At 38.0% G+C, this 13938-nt stretch overlaps 2 protein-coding genes across 2 annotated transcripts in view; both read left to right on the forward strand.

Annotated features, from left to right (window-relative positions):
• The first annotated feature begins 2723 nt into the window (after positions 1-2723).
• Positions 2724-4044, forward strand: kiss1 (KiSS-1 metastasis suppressor). Its single transcript, XM_038698020.1, has 2 exons — positions 2724-2814; positions 3821-4044. Exons 1-2 carry the CDS (start codon positions 2724-2726, stop codon positions 4042-4044), a joined length of 315 nt encoding a protein of 104 aa, XP_038553948.1.
• Positions 4045-6260: 2216 nt separating this feature from the next.
• Positions 6261-13938, forward strand: part of LOC119886492 — a 53974-nt gene continuing 46296 nt past the window's right edge. The window contains exon 1 of the mRNA XM_038697267.1: positions 6261-6434. Coding sequence (XP_038553195.1) covers positions 6368-6434 — 67 coding nt within the window. The 5' untranslated portion in view covers positions 6261-6367. The remainder of the gene's footprint in view (positions 6435-13938) is intronic.

Below are 13938 nucleotides of genomic sequence, written 5' to 3' on the forward strand. Positions count from 1 at the left end.
ACCTATAGAAATGTTGAGGGAATAAAAAAAAGTTGCTCGAGGCCGGTGCAGCAAAGTGCCTCAATATTACAGACTTGTCTTTTGTGCTGCTGTTCTTCTAGCTGAAGGCAGTAGTGATGATGTCTGCAGCAGGGGTGGGTACATCTAATGTAGGACTACTGTTAATTTCGCTACATTTTCCATTCATACCTTTTATTACTTAACCCAGTCTGTAATCTGCATTTTGCTTCATTAACCAAAATGAGCTGTCATCCAGGCAGTGTGAGCGCAGTTATGCAGTAAAGCGCTGGTCGGGCGCTTGCCACAGTCACAGAGCTGGGCAGATGCAAACATTTAGAAAATCAGGCAAATATCTTTTCAGTTTAAGGCTTTATGTGCACACCATGGCACTGGTGGCCGTGTTGGAAAGCAGCCTCCATCGCTCTTTAACAAGCCGGCAAGTGAAAAACTTTCACTTTCCATTAACGGCGCATTAAAAGCGTCTTTAGTCTCTGCAGAGCAAATGAAGACTACACACTGTAACATCTATGTCAGACGATCACTGCATTGATTGAGATATATTAAAAGTGTCCTGTTGTTGAACAGAGCATCGCTTTGGACATTAGTCTGTTTCTTTTCTTTGATACACATCGGTTACTATCTGTTTTATAGCGATGTCTGACGGTGAGTCCATAATGTCGCCGGTGAAACAAATCTTTCACTCAGCAGCTACCAGCTGTTTTTCAGATGCACAGAGAGAGAGAATATGGTGGTTAAAACAGTCCTGTTAGGTTTTACGCATGACGCACAGCTTCCTCTGTATGTAGGTTTACCTGCTTCAACAACGAGCTGCTCTTGTGTTTCTGCCACAATAATCATCTGCGTTGTGAAGATTATTTAGATGCTTCAGGAATGATCACATTGTATTGGCAGCCTGTGCTACTGCAAAGCAAGAGGTTTGGTTGGCTACATCTCCATAATAAAAGGCACAGGTAACAAAAGTTGGCTGGGCAGCAAAAGTGATATTTTAAAGTGATCTTATAAACACCTTCAGGGAGATTTAAAAAGGAAAATAATTATAGAAATAGCTAAATTGCAGATATTCAGCTTCTTCATTGCATTTGCAGGAATATTTTAATGGGCTACTTAAAAAAAACACTCATCAAGTTGCCTAGTCTAATGCAATAGACAGTCCATTTTTACTCTGATAGCCTATCTTGACCTTTCCTCATGTGGACACATAGGGTCTGTGATCCTGCACAACAAAACATGCAAGAATTAAATCCCCACACTAGCATGGATAGTAGTGGTGCAACAGGTTGCAGAATCCGTGGTATGGATCCCTTCCACAAGGTGCGGCACGCAGGTGGACCGTGGATTGATTGCGAAGTTTATGATTTATCCTGTTTGACCTCTCAAAATATCCTTTATTCTGGAAATGTCAGAGAACCCAGTTAGATTCTGAATGTGCAGAACTTTGAACAGTTAATCTGCATAGACTTGTATAACATATCAGGGGGAAAGACTACTGATGTAAGTCATTAACTGAGGAAGTTCTGTAGTGATATGCTTTAGTTATTTTGTTTATCCTATTCACTGCAGTGTCTTGCAATGTATGCAAATCAGTGCATTTAAATTAGTAACGCCTACTTTGCATACAAAAATGGCCATTGTGATGAAGTTATTAGAAACAAATTTTACTGTATTCACCTGTAGTGTCTCCATTAAGTAGAGTACATTCACTTGTATGGCCATGATATATTGCCTTAGCTGAACTTTAGCGAACGTATTACATGCATGTTAGCAAGACACAAGTTAACTGTATTTTGTCTTTTGGCAAATTAGCTGTAATCTTGAGCCATTGATAGCTTAGTGTTTTGTTCATCACCACTCACCTCCAGTCTATACAATGCGTGTGCTGCGCTGCTGTGCGGAGACACGTGGGGCAAGAGAGAGGGAGAGAGCGAGAGCATCCAAATCACAAAATCTCATCTCTCAACCTGATATTTTGATTTTTTATTCAATAAATACATTGTTTGACAGGGAAGCTGTGCGCAAACAGGGATATACATATATACATATATATATATATATATATATATATATATATATATAGGCAACGTAAAGTATATTTGCCTGAACTGAATTAAAATAATACATACTGTCACATGTAAAACCTTCATATAAACTGGTGTCACAATATATCATCAGTGTTATTAGGTTGCTGGTTATGGTAACAGTCTCTGAAAGTGATGAGTAAATGAATGAATAAAGTACTGATGTCTATGTGTGCGCGTGCCTGATTGCAATATTGAATATAGACCTACCCAGCCGTAAAAGAACAGTGCTAATCCTTACTATTGTTGTCCTTTGTCTCAATCATCAGGTGATGCGGTGGTTCACTTTTACTCTGTGATCAGTAGGCTTTAGCTTCTGCTGTCTTCTGTATTTGTTTCACATCAGTTTGACAAACTGAATACAACCTTCAAATGTATAATGCAAACCTTACTGTCTTCTTCTTAACAGTGCTTTTTTGTTTTTCCAAAAACTAGGCAATTTTTCTTACATTGTAAAAACTAAATGATGCAGAGCAAACCTATATTTTTTGCTGCGTTCAATGTGTCTGCAACAAATGCTTACAGGACCCAGAATGTTCAAACATTTGCCACACCCTCCAACTTAACGTCATCATTTCTGTCTGCTTGCAGGGGACTTTCAGCAGCTCCAGCTTATCCACTGTCATAATGCCACGACTCATTGTTGCTCTTATGATGGCTGCGCTGTCAACAGAGGTCTACACCAGCACTAGGTTGAAATCCACCTACTTCAGTGAAGGTACAGTCAGATCTGTGGAGGCTTTCTGCAAATACAGATCAATGCATGATCTTGGATTGCACCCTGTCCACACGTCAGCACAACAACAGCAGCTACAGTCAGCCTGCAGTGTCTAGAATGAACATGTTCAGTTACTGCTTACAAATGGTAAATGGTGAAGCCTAAAACAGACTCTTACATAAGGTCTGAGCTGTTACACTGCTGTGGGTAACATACAGTGTACCATGCTCAATCATAACTGGTTCTTAGGAACGGGAGAGTAAAAAGCCAGCCTTCTCACGGGGAGGAGATGCCATATTGTTTTTCAGCCAGTCACTATCATGGTATTGCACTGACAGAAAGGTAAATGTATGAAAAAAGAGAAGCTGAAATGTGTCCTTGTGTCTCTGATAATGGCCCCTTACTGAAAACTTTCTCATGATCATTCACACTGATTCATACATGCTCTAAGAACACCCCAGCTCCTGAACAGAATCACTACATGCCACTGGTAAAGCTGAATAACATTTTAAAAAGTTGTATTTTCTTACCTAAAGGCAATAATGAATGGGCTGGTTGTCTACTGTTAGGCCAGTGTCTCCAAAAAGACTAGTTCCTATACTTCCTATAAGAGAACTTGAAATGTTTTTCATCTGGCTTTCCAACACTTGACACTTCCAAGCCTAATGCTGCATTCCGGACAAAGTCGGAGGTTGGAATGTCCCAGTTGAAATTTCCAATTTCCGACCCCCAAGCATCCCAGCTAAACAAACCATGGCTGACAAACACACAAACATTTTTTATGTTTTCCTGACTAACTTTGTGCAGAGAAGACAACTTTCAGAGACTGTTACCATAACCAGCAACCTAATAACACTGATGATATATTGTGACACCAGTTTATATGAAGGTTTTACATGTGACAGTATGTATTATTTTAATTCAGTTCAGGCAAATATACTTTACATTGCTACTTAGTTAATGGTTTACCATTTACAACGTGTTCCATGTTTGTCTTTGTCTTCAGATCAGGCAACACTCAAAGCCTTGAGAGATTTAGGCCATGGATCAATACCACAATCAGCAAAGAGTTCTGGGAGATTACCTGTTGATAAGGTCCATTTAGCTGATGAAAAGTTTTCCAGGACAGGATGGTGGATCTCAAAGGTGGTGCTCCCAAACACTACCAAGAAACGTCAAGATGTGTCCTCATACAACCTCAACTCCTTTGGTCTACGTTATGGAAAATGACCCGGACTCTGATGTCTGTTACTCTATTATTGATGTGTTCACTGATTGTTTTTGAATTTAATTTGTACATTCAGATTTGCGAAAGACAATAACTATGTCCCTGTTAAAGGCTCAATAATAAGGCTGTTAAATATTATATAATAACACACACACATTACAGTTTCATTTATTTATTTAAATTTTTAATATATTTAAATTTTTTTAACACACACACACGCTGTTTTATTTATTCATTTATTTCATTTTTTATATATTTATTTTTTTACACACACACACGCTTACTGTTTTATTTATTTACTTTATTTTAATTTTTAATATACACACACACAAACATATGCTTTAATTACTTTACGCTTTAATTATTTGTTTAATGAAATGTATGGGGTTGATTGTTCTTATGTAGTTTGTATGATGCTTTGGCAATATTGTTGTTATACATTCATGCCAATAAAGCTAATTTGAATTGAACTGAATAGAACTGAATTATTATTGAAGGATCCATTTCCATTGTCTGACCCTAAACCCTTGTTCACCTTTGCATTACCAACCAGGATTAGAAATTTCAGAAAAAGCACTGTTTGATGATCAAATAATAATAATAATAATAGTAAAAATGTGAGCAAAGCAATATGTTTGAATAAATATCTTTATTCAAATAAATCTGAAAAAGATATTCTTTGAATTAACAAAGGACCACATTAAATGACAAGATTTAAAATAAATCAAAAACCTCACCCAAGGCAGGGTGCTTTCTCCTGGGAGACAAAATGCTCATTCCCACTCAGGACACTGTACCAGTCTTCTCCCTGCTCTAACAGCCCGTTCTCGTTCCCAGGTCGTCAAACACTGACGTTTTGTCACACTCAGTGTCTTATACAGACTCACAAGGTATGGAGGCAGGTCAGACAAACACAGAACTTTTACCCAGGAGACCAGGGCTCAAAACCAAGTCACCAGTTTAATTAAAGTTACATAATGTTACATATATGACTTACACACGTGATTTTATAAAAACCTTTGTGTAACCATGTGTTAAAAAGGCGTCTCATTCGAAACGCTAAAGGCTCAGCTACCTGGCTACCTTGTGCGCCTATATGAGACAGACGCACAAGGTAGGGTTGTGAAAATGTCAGTATTTGACTTTGCTTTGCTTTGTTTTTCATGTGTATACAGAGCACCTACAGCTGTGTGTGTGTGTGTGTGTGTGTGTGTGTGTGTCACAGTCAGTGCTTGAAGTGGCCCGGTATTCACCGGTACGTATACCAGCACTTCTATGTTTTACTCTTTGGTGTACCGGGACTTTTTCTTGCACACAGGCACTTCTCACAAGCTGCCCGTACATTTTTCTACCCTCTCCACCGGCGGAGACAGAGAACGGAAAAGGTCAAGTGACAATACACACGCCAACATGTGTACAGCATGTGAATGGGGAGGACTGGTCACAGTGCTGACAAATTAATGCTGGTAACCCTGGAGTGCAGGTTTGGTGGATCCAGACTGCATAGGGCAATCTGGAAAATATTACAATCAAGAAAGTCCCTAGTTTTATGTATCGTGGATGGTTGTAACACTTTTTAAATAAGTGTTTGAAATTAGAAAGGAAAAAATGCATCACACATTGCCTAAGAAATTTCAATCTAATATAAATCAAACAATTCTATCTGCAATAGTCTTGCAAAAAATTGTCTTGGCCAAAAACTTTACTTTCTTACCTCAAAATCAGCTTTTTCACTATATATTCTGAATACACCTCTTTCCAGATTTGATAACCGCCATGCCTGATTGGGGAGGAAGTAGGTAAATGCTGAAATGGTCACCTAACTCCTATCTTATCTCTATTTGGTCAATGTTAACAGGTCACCTGCGTTAAAATCTAATGTTTATTTGAGCCACTCTGCAGACTGTCACTCATCACCAGACTTACTTCTTTGCTCCTGATACATAATAACTGTGATGACCAGACTTTGTTACTTGAACCTAAACATGTTATTTCTAGGGTTTTGCTTAAATGATTGATGCTCTCTTTTTTTGTTTGGGGGACAGTCTCAGTTTGGAGCACTGATGAGACATTTTAAGACCAGATAAAATTGCATCTGTGCGTATTTTAATCTTCATTTCCTCTGATGCTGTGTGGTAAACCACAACTTTCCACTTAGGCAACAAGGTTGACTGGGTTTCCTGTTGATCTTTCATTCATCAGTGGCTGTATGAAGCAATGCAACTCATACATTGCCCTAAGAAGCACAGCAATCACAAAGGCTTTACTTAATGCACTCAAATAATAAGTAAGTGAATAAGTACTCATCCTCCCTGAGTCTGGATCATGAGAGATACAGAAATGAACAGCTGGGTTGTGAAATTCTGTGTATTTCTGTTCCTTGCAGTAGAAGGTAAGTCATTTTGATTTCAATTCAGTTTTTCATTAACATAAATACTTTTTGTGAGGCTTCAATCTATGTATTAAAAGAAATATCTAAGGGTATGCAGTACATGCAGTAATGGATGCATGTTTTAAGATCTGGGACAGGAGAAAAAAGACAAAGGATGAGTTCCAAAAAAACCTTGAAAACTAAGAATCCTGAAAATAAAACCCAACAATGCAATTTTGGACTGAACATACAGGATATGTTAAGGACATTGGTCTCGAGAAAACAAAATTAGATGACATTATTTTTATATGGAAATGCCAGGCATTAATAAATAAACGCGCAAGCTTCTACTAGTTAACTCTATCATCCGTCATACATAGCTTGGGAATATTTATTTGATTCTGATTAAATACTCAAAATACTGTTTTGATGAATTACTCTATTCATGCAACATTAGGACATCAAGACCAAGTTCACCTTTGAACTGCCCATCAGATATTGGAAGATTGATGACATTGAGAGAAGATCCACACAAGGAACTATCTAGGTCACAGCCTAAATATTTAACACAAGTTTAAACCGCAATTTGGGTATCTTCCACAGAAATACTGAGCTCTGGTGTCCTACTCAACCATATTTTTGAACCAAATAATATAGATTCAGTTTTCCCCAGCCATCCGCTAATGTTCTTCAACTCATCACTTCTAATAAAGAACTGCAGTAATCCAGCCTAGAAGTAACAAATGCATGGACTAGTTTTTCCGTATCATTTTGAGACAGGAAGTTACTCATTTTGCAATGTAACGTAGATAAACCAAAGACGGTCCTTGAAGTTCGTTTAATTTGAGAGTTAAAGGACATGTCCTGATCAAAGATAATAAACATTTGGATTCTCTTTTATACTAAGTCTGCAAGATCTTACAGTAGCTTCTTCTGTTTTTAACATTTGATTTTGAGCCATATTAAATTGAGCGTCTCATAGGAATAGCACATGATCTAACATTCAGTTAAATTTTTCAATTAGATTTTATTTATATAGCGCCAATTCACAACAACAGTCAGTTCAGTAAGTCCATAATACATTTGTGACAGCATCACCACAGTAGACTATAGGCTAATAAACCCCGAATTATTACTGTACACGTCCTGTTTTTACATAATTATTCACAATAGGCTATGCAGTCGATCTGCAGTCTTTAGTAATTACTAATCATGCTTATAATAAATTATTACATACAAGTGCCGTATAAAGTCAGTCACCAGAGTGTAATTTCCCCATGTGGGTCCTGATGATGCAGTATGATAATTGCTAAAGCTGTCCAATCAACAAGTTACCTGTAAGTCTGTGTAACACCAATGTTACTTCCCTTCGTTTGTTTGTAAAACTGCAGTGTGGATATGAACCGGACCAGAACTAAAATGCAACAGTGTATCATTTTTTTTCACTTGGTCCGGACCAAATGAACCGAACAGGTGTGAAAAGTGCCCTAAATGATAATAACTACAATAATAGTAACAATAGGACTAGTAATAACAATTGTAACAGAGGGTGTCGAGCAGGAACACGGGGGCATCAGGTGACTCGTAAGCACAGCTCCAGAGCCAGAAACACCTGCAGAAAGTGATAGGAGGAGAGAGGAGAGGACTACGGGAAAGGGAAGAAATCGAGTCAGAAACGGGATGAGGTTGTATACAGATGGAGAGAAAAAGGATGAGAGAGGAGCTCAGTGCATCATGGGAAGTCCCCCAGCAGTCTAGGTATATAGCAGCGTAATGAGGGGTGGAAATAAATATTAACTGATAAAAAAGGATATGATGAAAATGCATGTGAATTGAAAAATAAAGGGGTTATCATGGATGTGAAATGAAAAATAGAGTGATAAATGTTCAAGTGATTTGATTAATTTAAAGTTGATTTGATTAAAGTAGTGATAGAATGAAAACATCACCATTTTTATCAAACATCATTCACAACCCAAAATTGCCATTCATCATTTAAAGAAGGTAGCCTCAAGGGTTGAAGTACCAAAAAGTAAATAAGAAAATGGAGGTGATGAAAATGCTTGTGAATTGAAATACAGAGTGGTTAAATTTAAGGTGAATTGAAATTTAAAGTAATAAATTGTCAACTGATGTGAAAAACTAGATTTACCTTTCATCGTTTACCGCATGTAATTTTTGTTACTTCCTGCTGAAACTATCAATCACAAACCACGCCCCCTGATAAACTGGTCGAGTTTTTGACTCTCAACTTGTCGGCTTCTGAGTACCTTGCTGGTACTATTCCTCCAGCTGACCGGAGGAATAATATGTGCTCTGCTGTACACTGTACTAACAGACTGCCCAAGAAGCCACTGCTCCAGTTATTTTGGTGAGTGAAATTGTAGTATTTCATTTATGTGTTAGCAATAATTAGCAGGTATCGTTGTCGGCATAAATAGCACGTTGGCTTAGCTCGTTAAGCTAATTAGCACGGCTTTGAGCGATCCCAAACTGTGCTAACGATGCTAACTGAACGGGAGGTATGCTGACCAGTTTTTACCAGTCATGTACAGAAGTAAAAATGTATGAGAGAAGTTAAATTTGGGGTGACAATACTTTGGAGCAAAAGGCTCAAAGGAGAAGTTGGAATGTGATGGCCTACCTTGTTATTTTAGCTGACATTATGCAGAGTCAGCATTAAACTTCCCATATGGACAATGTTACAAGTGACTGTATTCAGGGAGAGGAAATACCATTACAGTACGTGCAGCTTGACTGAGAGATGGAGGTGTTTATGGTGAAGCTGCGCTCGGTGCACTAGTTGCACAACACCAGCGGTGTAAACAGCTGTTGTGCAGAGTTCTGCCTGTCCCCTGAGCATTGCATGCCCCTCCAAGCTTAAGAGAGACCTTAAGAGCTGAATGCATAATTCGGCAGAACAAATGTTCTAGGCTACCTGCCTAGATTTGCATCCACTTTTTCTTAGCATATATGAGTGTTATCTCCACCGAGGTGCATGCAATTCTAGGCAGGCATGCAGAAATCAGCACTACACCGGCAGCTGGGCTGTACCTAGGGCGATGTTCCTGAGTGGGGTAAAGTAAGAATAGTTATGGCGAGAAATTAGGTGTGTGACAGCCAAAAAATAGATTAATGTATTAATGAAAAAATAATTAATCAAAATTTCATTAAAAAATTATATAAATTTTTTTTATGAATATTAATTTTAAATACATTTATAATAATTATAAAAAATAAAATAAAAAATTTTATTAATAAAAAAAATCACAGCATCACAATCATGGACATCACAGGTAATCAATTTGGGAGTAACGACATCAAAACGACGTAAAAGATATGAGTGCTTCAAAAGGAGTCTATACCACACAGTGGTGCGGGTCTGTGCCAGGAGAGCTCTACCGTATAGAGACAGACCTTGAAGTCTACGACCCAGAATCCTACATCTTTTTTAGATCGTGCAAGGACGATTCTATCATTCAGAAGGCAAGGATGGGAACCCCAGAGCAACAAAAAGGCTACCCCATCACGTCTAAAGAGTGGGAGATGTGGTTCAGCACCGGCTTTGTGGTCCAGTGGGGAGAATGGGATAGAACCCTTGAAATCTTCTCACACATTGATAAATTATTCAGATGGTATAAACATTATGTTAGCTATGTAGAGATCAAAAGAAAACTTTTTGGTCCTGAGGACAATCAAGATGAACAACAAACAACACCACAGACAACCTCAGAGACCTCCACGACGGGGCTGACGGTGACAGTGTTATAATTAAAATGTTTTGTACAGGTACGAGGACATGTGCAGCGGGTGAGGATTTATCGAGCACCCCTAAATATTTTCCATTACTCCAGGATGATGTCGTCGATAACTCATGGGTGGATGTCTATGGCAAAGAACTGGGGAAAAGAAACTTAACATTTCTCATTCCTGAAGAAAAATCAGAAGAGGACAAGAGCAGGATCGAGCCGTTTAAGCGTGCCTCTTTGGACACTCTGGGATAGGATACTATGTTGTTCTAGATTTGACAAACAGACAAATGACCTCGGGATGGCGTACCATGGTGCAAATGACAGCGGATAAATATGCAGATGTGAAATCTACTCTACTTGATATAGCAAATGTTTTTCCTGTGAATGATAATGAGTTTCATATGGGTCGTGTGTTTTGTTTTTTGTACTTTTAGCATTGATTTGTGTGTTTTAATGCTAAACAGAAAACAACATGTCGATGTTGCTGATGTGATGTATTACTTAACTGAATCTTTAGTATGTAAAAACATAGGTGCTTGTACTGATTGTCTGAAAAGTGTATACTTGTAATCATTGCTGACGGATATGTTGCGTATGTCGTTGGAAATAAAATACTTGAACACAGACGTTGAACCGTCAGTCTTTGTAACAAAGATCACGGAGGAGTTGATGAGAAATAATAGATTTGTTTTCAAAACACGTATGGGATGCGTTGTTAAAAAAGTAAGAGTGGTAAATGCGTCACAGAATCCTTAAAAGATATTTTAGCTGAAGGTAGAATACCGCATAAAATTCAAACAGGGAAAAGAGTTCTTAAACAAAGATTTCGATGCGTTAATGAAAATTAATAGTATCGTACACTTTACCACATCAAATGAGACTAAGGCATCTGTAGTAGAGCGCTTTAACAGGACTCTGAAATCTAAAATGTGGTGTTATTTAACAGCCAATAATTCTAAACGATACGTAGATATATTACAGGATTTCGTCACCTCCTACAATCATAGTTATCATCGTAGTATTAAAATGAAACCGATTGATGTAACCAAAGACAATGAAGATATCGTATTTAACTTGTATAAAACAAAAGATAAAAGAGTAATTCGTTTTAAATATGAGGTGGGCGATACAGTAAGAATTTCAAAACTATGCGGCCCTTTTAAAAAAGGTTATGAACAAAATTATACTGATGAATATTTCACTGTAAAGGAACACGTGTCAAGGGACCCTCCTGTTTACAAGTTAAAAGACTATGTCGGCGAAATATTACAGGGAACATTTTATGAGCAAGAGATGCAAAAAGTTATTATAGATAAAAACAAAACATTTAAAATAGAAAAGATTTTATCTAGAATGAAAAGACAAGGCCGGGACATGGTGTTAGTAAAATGCGTCAGATGGCCAGATAAATTTAACTCGTGGATTTTGGAAAAACAGGTCATTCAGCTACCCTAGCAGATTACAAACACATGTATAAATGGATACAGAGGATTTTTTGTCACCCTGCCCAGCAACTTGTCTGCATTATTTTACCCGAGCAATACAATAGCAAACTTTAGAACAAAACTATCTAAGCCTTTACACTTTAAATCAGCATACGAGGTGGGTTTGATAGAAATACAATATCCAAAAATATGGAAATCTTTTTCATCAAAAGACTCAAAATTTGTTGTGTTTGATAAAAAAAATTCAACAAGAGGGTAATTCTATCAACGACACAGGGATTCTATACAACAATGTCACAGGTAATAGCTGAACTAAACAGTTGTTTATCTGAAAACGACATGGATCACATTGAGCTTGATTACTACAACATTACCAACAGAGTAAGCATTTTACCAATGAGAGACGTAGAATTAACGTTTCAAGGAAAACTTGCACAAATGTTGGGATTTATTCCTGGAGCAGCTTTTAAAACTCATGAGGGAATTGCAACATTTATATCTCAGCCACGAACTAACACAGTGTTGACACAGATGCTGTATTTGGCGCCACATCCTGCCGATGTTACTGTAGGAATGTATAATATATTTATTTATACCGATATTGTTGATCATCAAACGGTAGGGGATAGTTACGTCCCTCTTTTAAGAATAGTACATATATCGGGGCCAAACAACCATATGATCACAATACTTACAAATACTACAGACCACACTACCCGAGGCTCTGCAAAACACACATTGATAGTATCGAGATTTCTCTCAAGACAGATCAGAATCAACATATTCCTTTTACGTACAGCAAAATGATAATAAAGCTACACTTTCGACCCGTAAAATATCAGTATTAGACAAGGAGCAAACATGTACCATCTATATGCTCACAATGCGGACAAGTACGTTGCATCCCAAGCAGCCCAAGCAGGTGGCAATTTGCCAGGATACAGCGGGCTCGGTGCTCAGTATGGTGCAGGGTTAGGGGTTATCTTTAGGGGTTTGTTTAGATTAGCATTCCCCTTATTCAAGAAAGGATTTACATTTGTTGCCCCTCATTTAAAGACAGCTGCTAAAAACATAGCTACGGATATTGTTACTAACATCATGAACAGACGTCAAGAGGGGTCGGGTATAGTGGCCGTGGCTCCCCGACCAATAAAACGACCTCCTGGGAAAAGAGGGAGTTCCCTACCAAAGAGACGTAGCCGAACAACAAATAAGAAGACCCATACTAAGACTAGAAAAAATAAACAGCAAGGGGAAGCAAGTCGGCAAAACGTCAGAAGACAAGAGATATTTTCTAACAAGAATGTCGTTGGTACATAGCCTGTCACAAGTCGGAGCTAGACCTGTTTATGGTGCCGTTAACACAAACAGTTTTGAGAAATGTGTCTACGTCGAATTCCCTCCTCTAGCAGCGTTATCAGACTCTGCACCCCTTGAATTTTTCATTCCAGCTAGTACAGAGGATTACCTGGATCTAAACAATACATTTCTGTACACACGCGTAAAAATCACAGCCATAGCTAATGGCGGAAACCTGGATCAAGCAGACGAAGTGGGCTTTATCAACTACCCTGGATGTACAATATTTTCACAAGTTGACATATCGTTGGGGGACCGACTCATAACGCAATCATCAAACACATATCCTTACAGGGGCATAATAGAGTGCCTGAACTATGGAAAGGACACTCTGCAGACATAGTTTGGATCCGGACTATTTTGCATGGATACAGCAGATCATATGGATGATGCAACGGCTGGAGCTAATATCCCCTTTATATTCTGACTTGTTTTTTCAAGACAAGTTAATGATAAATGGCGTAGACCTCAAGATAAAATTCATAAGAGCTAAAAACGAATTTTGCTTAATGCACAACACTGTAGACGACTTTCGGGTTAACATTATGTCAGCAAGCCTGTTTGTAAAGAAAGTCACCGTATCTCCGGCTGTTAAGCTAGCACACGCTAAGGCATTAACGCATGGCAATGTTAAATATCCCATAGATAGAGTGTGTCTTAAAAATTTTAGCGTCCCAATGGGCACTTGTGTTTGTAATCAAGAAAATGTATTCTTGGGACAAATAACAAAATTTATTGTAGTAGGATTTGTAGATCATGAGGCATTTACAGGTAGTTATGCGCGTAATCCATTTACATTCTCCAACGGACAATAAATGCAGTTATTTACGCCACATATGAGTCTATAATTGAGATATCATCAAGAAGACAGGTTCTCATTGACTTTTTCTAACTTTAACAAACGATAGTATGAATACGATATAATTATCAAAAGTACTTGATAAGATAGTAAAGCAAGGCGTCTTTCTT

This window comes from Micropterus salmoides, unplaced genomic scaffold (genome assembly GCF_014851395.1).
Source record: "Micropterus salmoides isolate LMB-PRFRI ecotype aquatic unplaced genomic scaffold, ASM1485139v1 Ms_hic_scaffold_4, whole genome shotgun sequence".
Taxonomy (NCBI): domain Eukaryota; kingdom Metazoa; phylum Chordata; class Actinopteri; order Centrarchiformes; family Centrarchidae; genus Micropterus; species Micropterus salmoides.

Coding starts and splice junctions, on each gene's coding strand:
- kiss1 (XM_038698020.1), top strand. CDS start 2,724: ATGCCACGACTCATTGTTGCTCTTATGATGGCTGCGCTGTCAACAGAG. Junction 2,815..3,820: donor ATCCACCTACTTCAGTGAAG/GTACAGTCAGAT, acceptor CTTTGTCTTCAG/ATCAGGCAACACTCAAAGCC.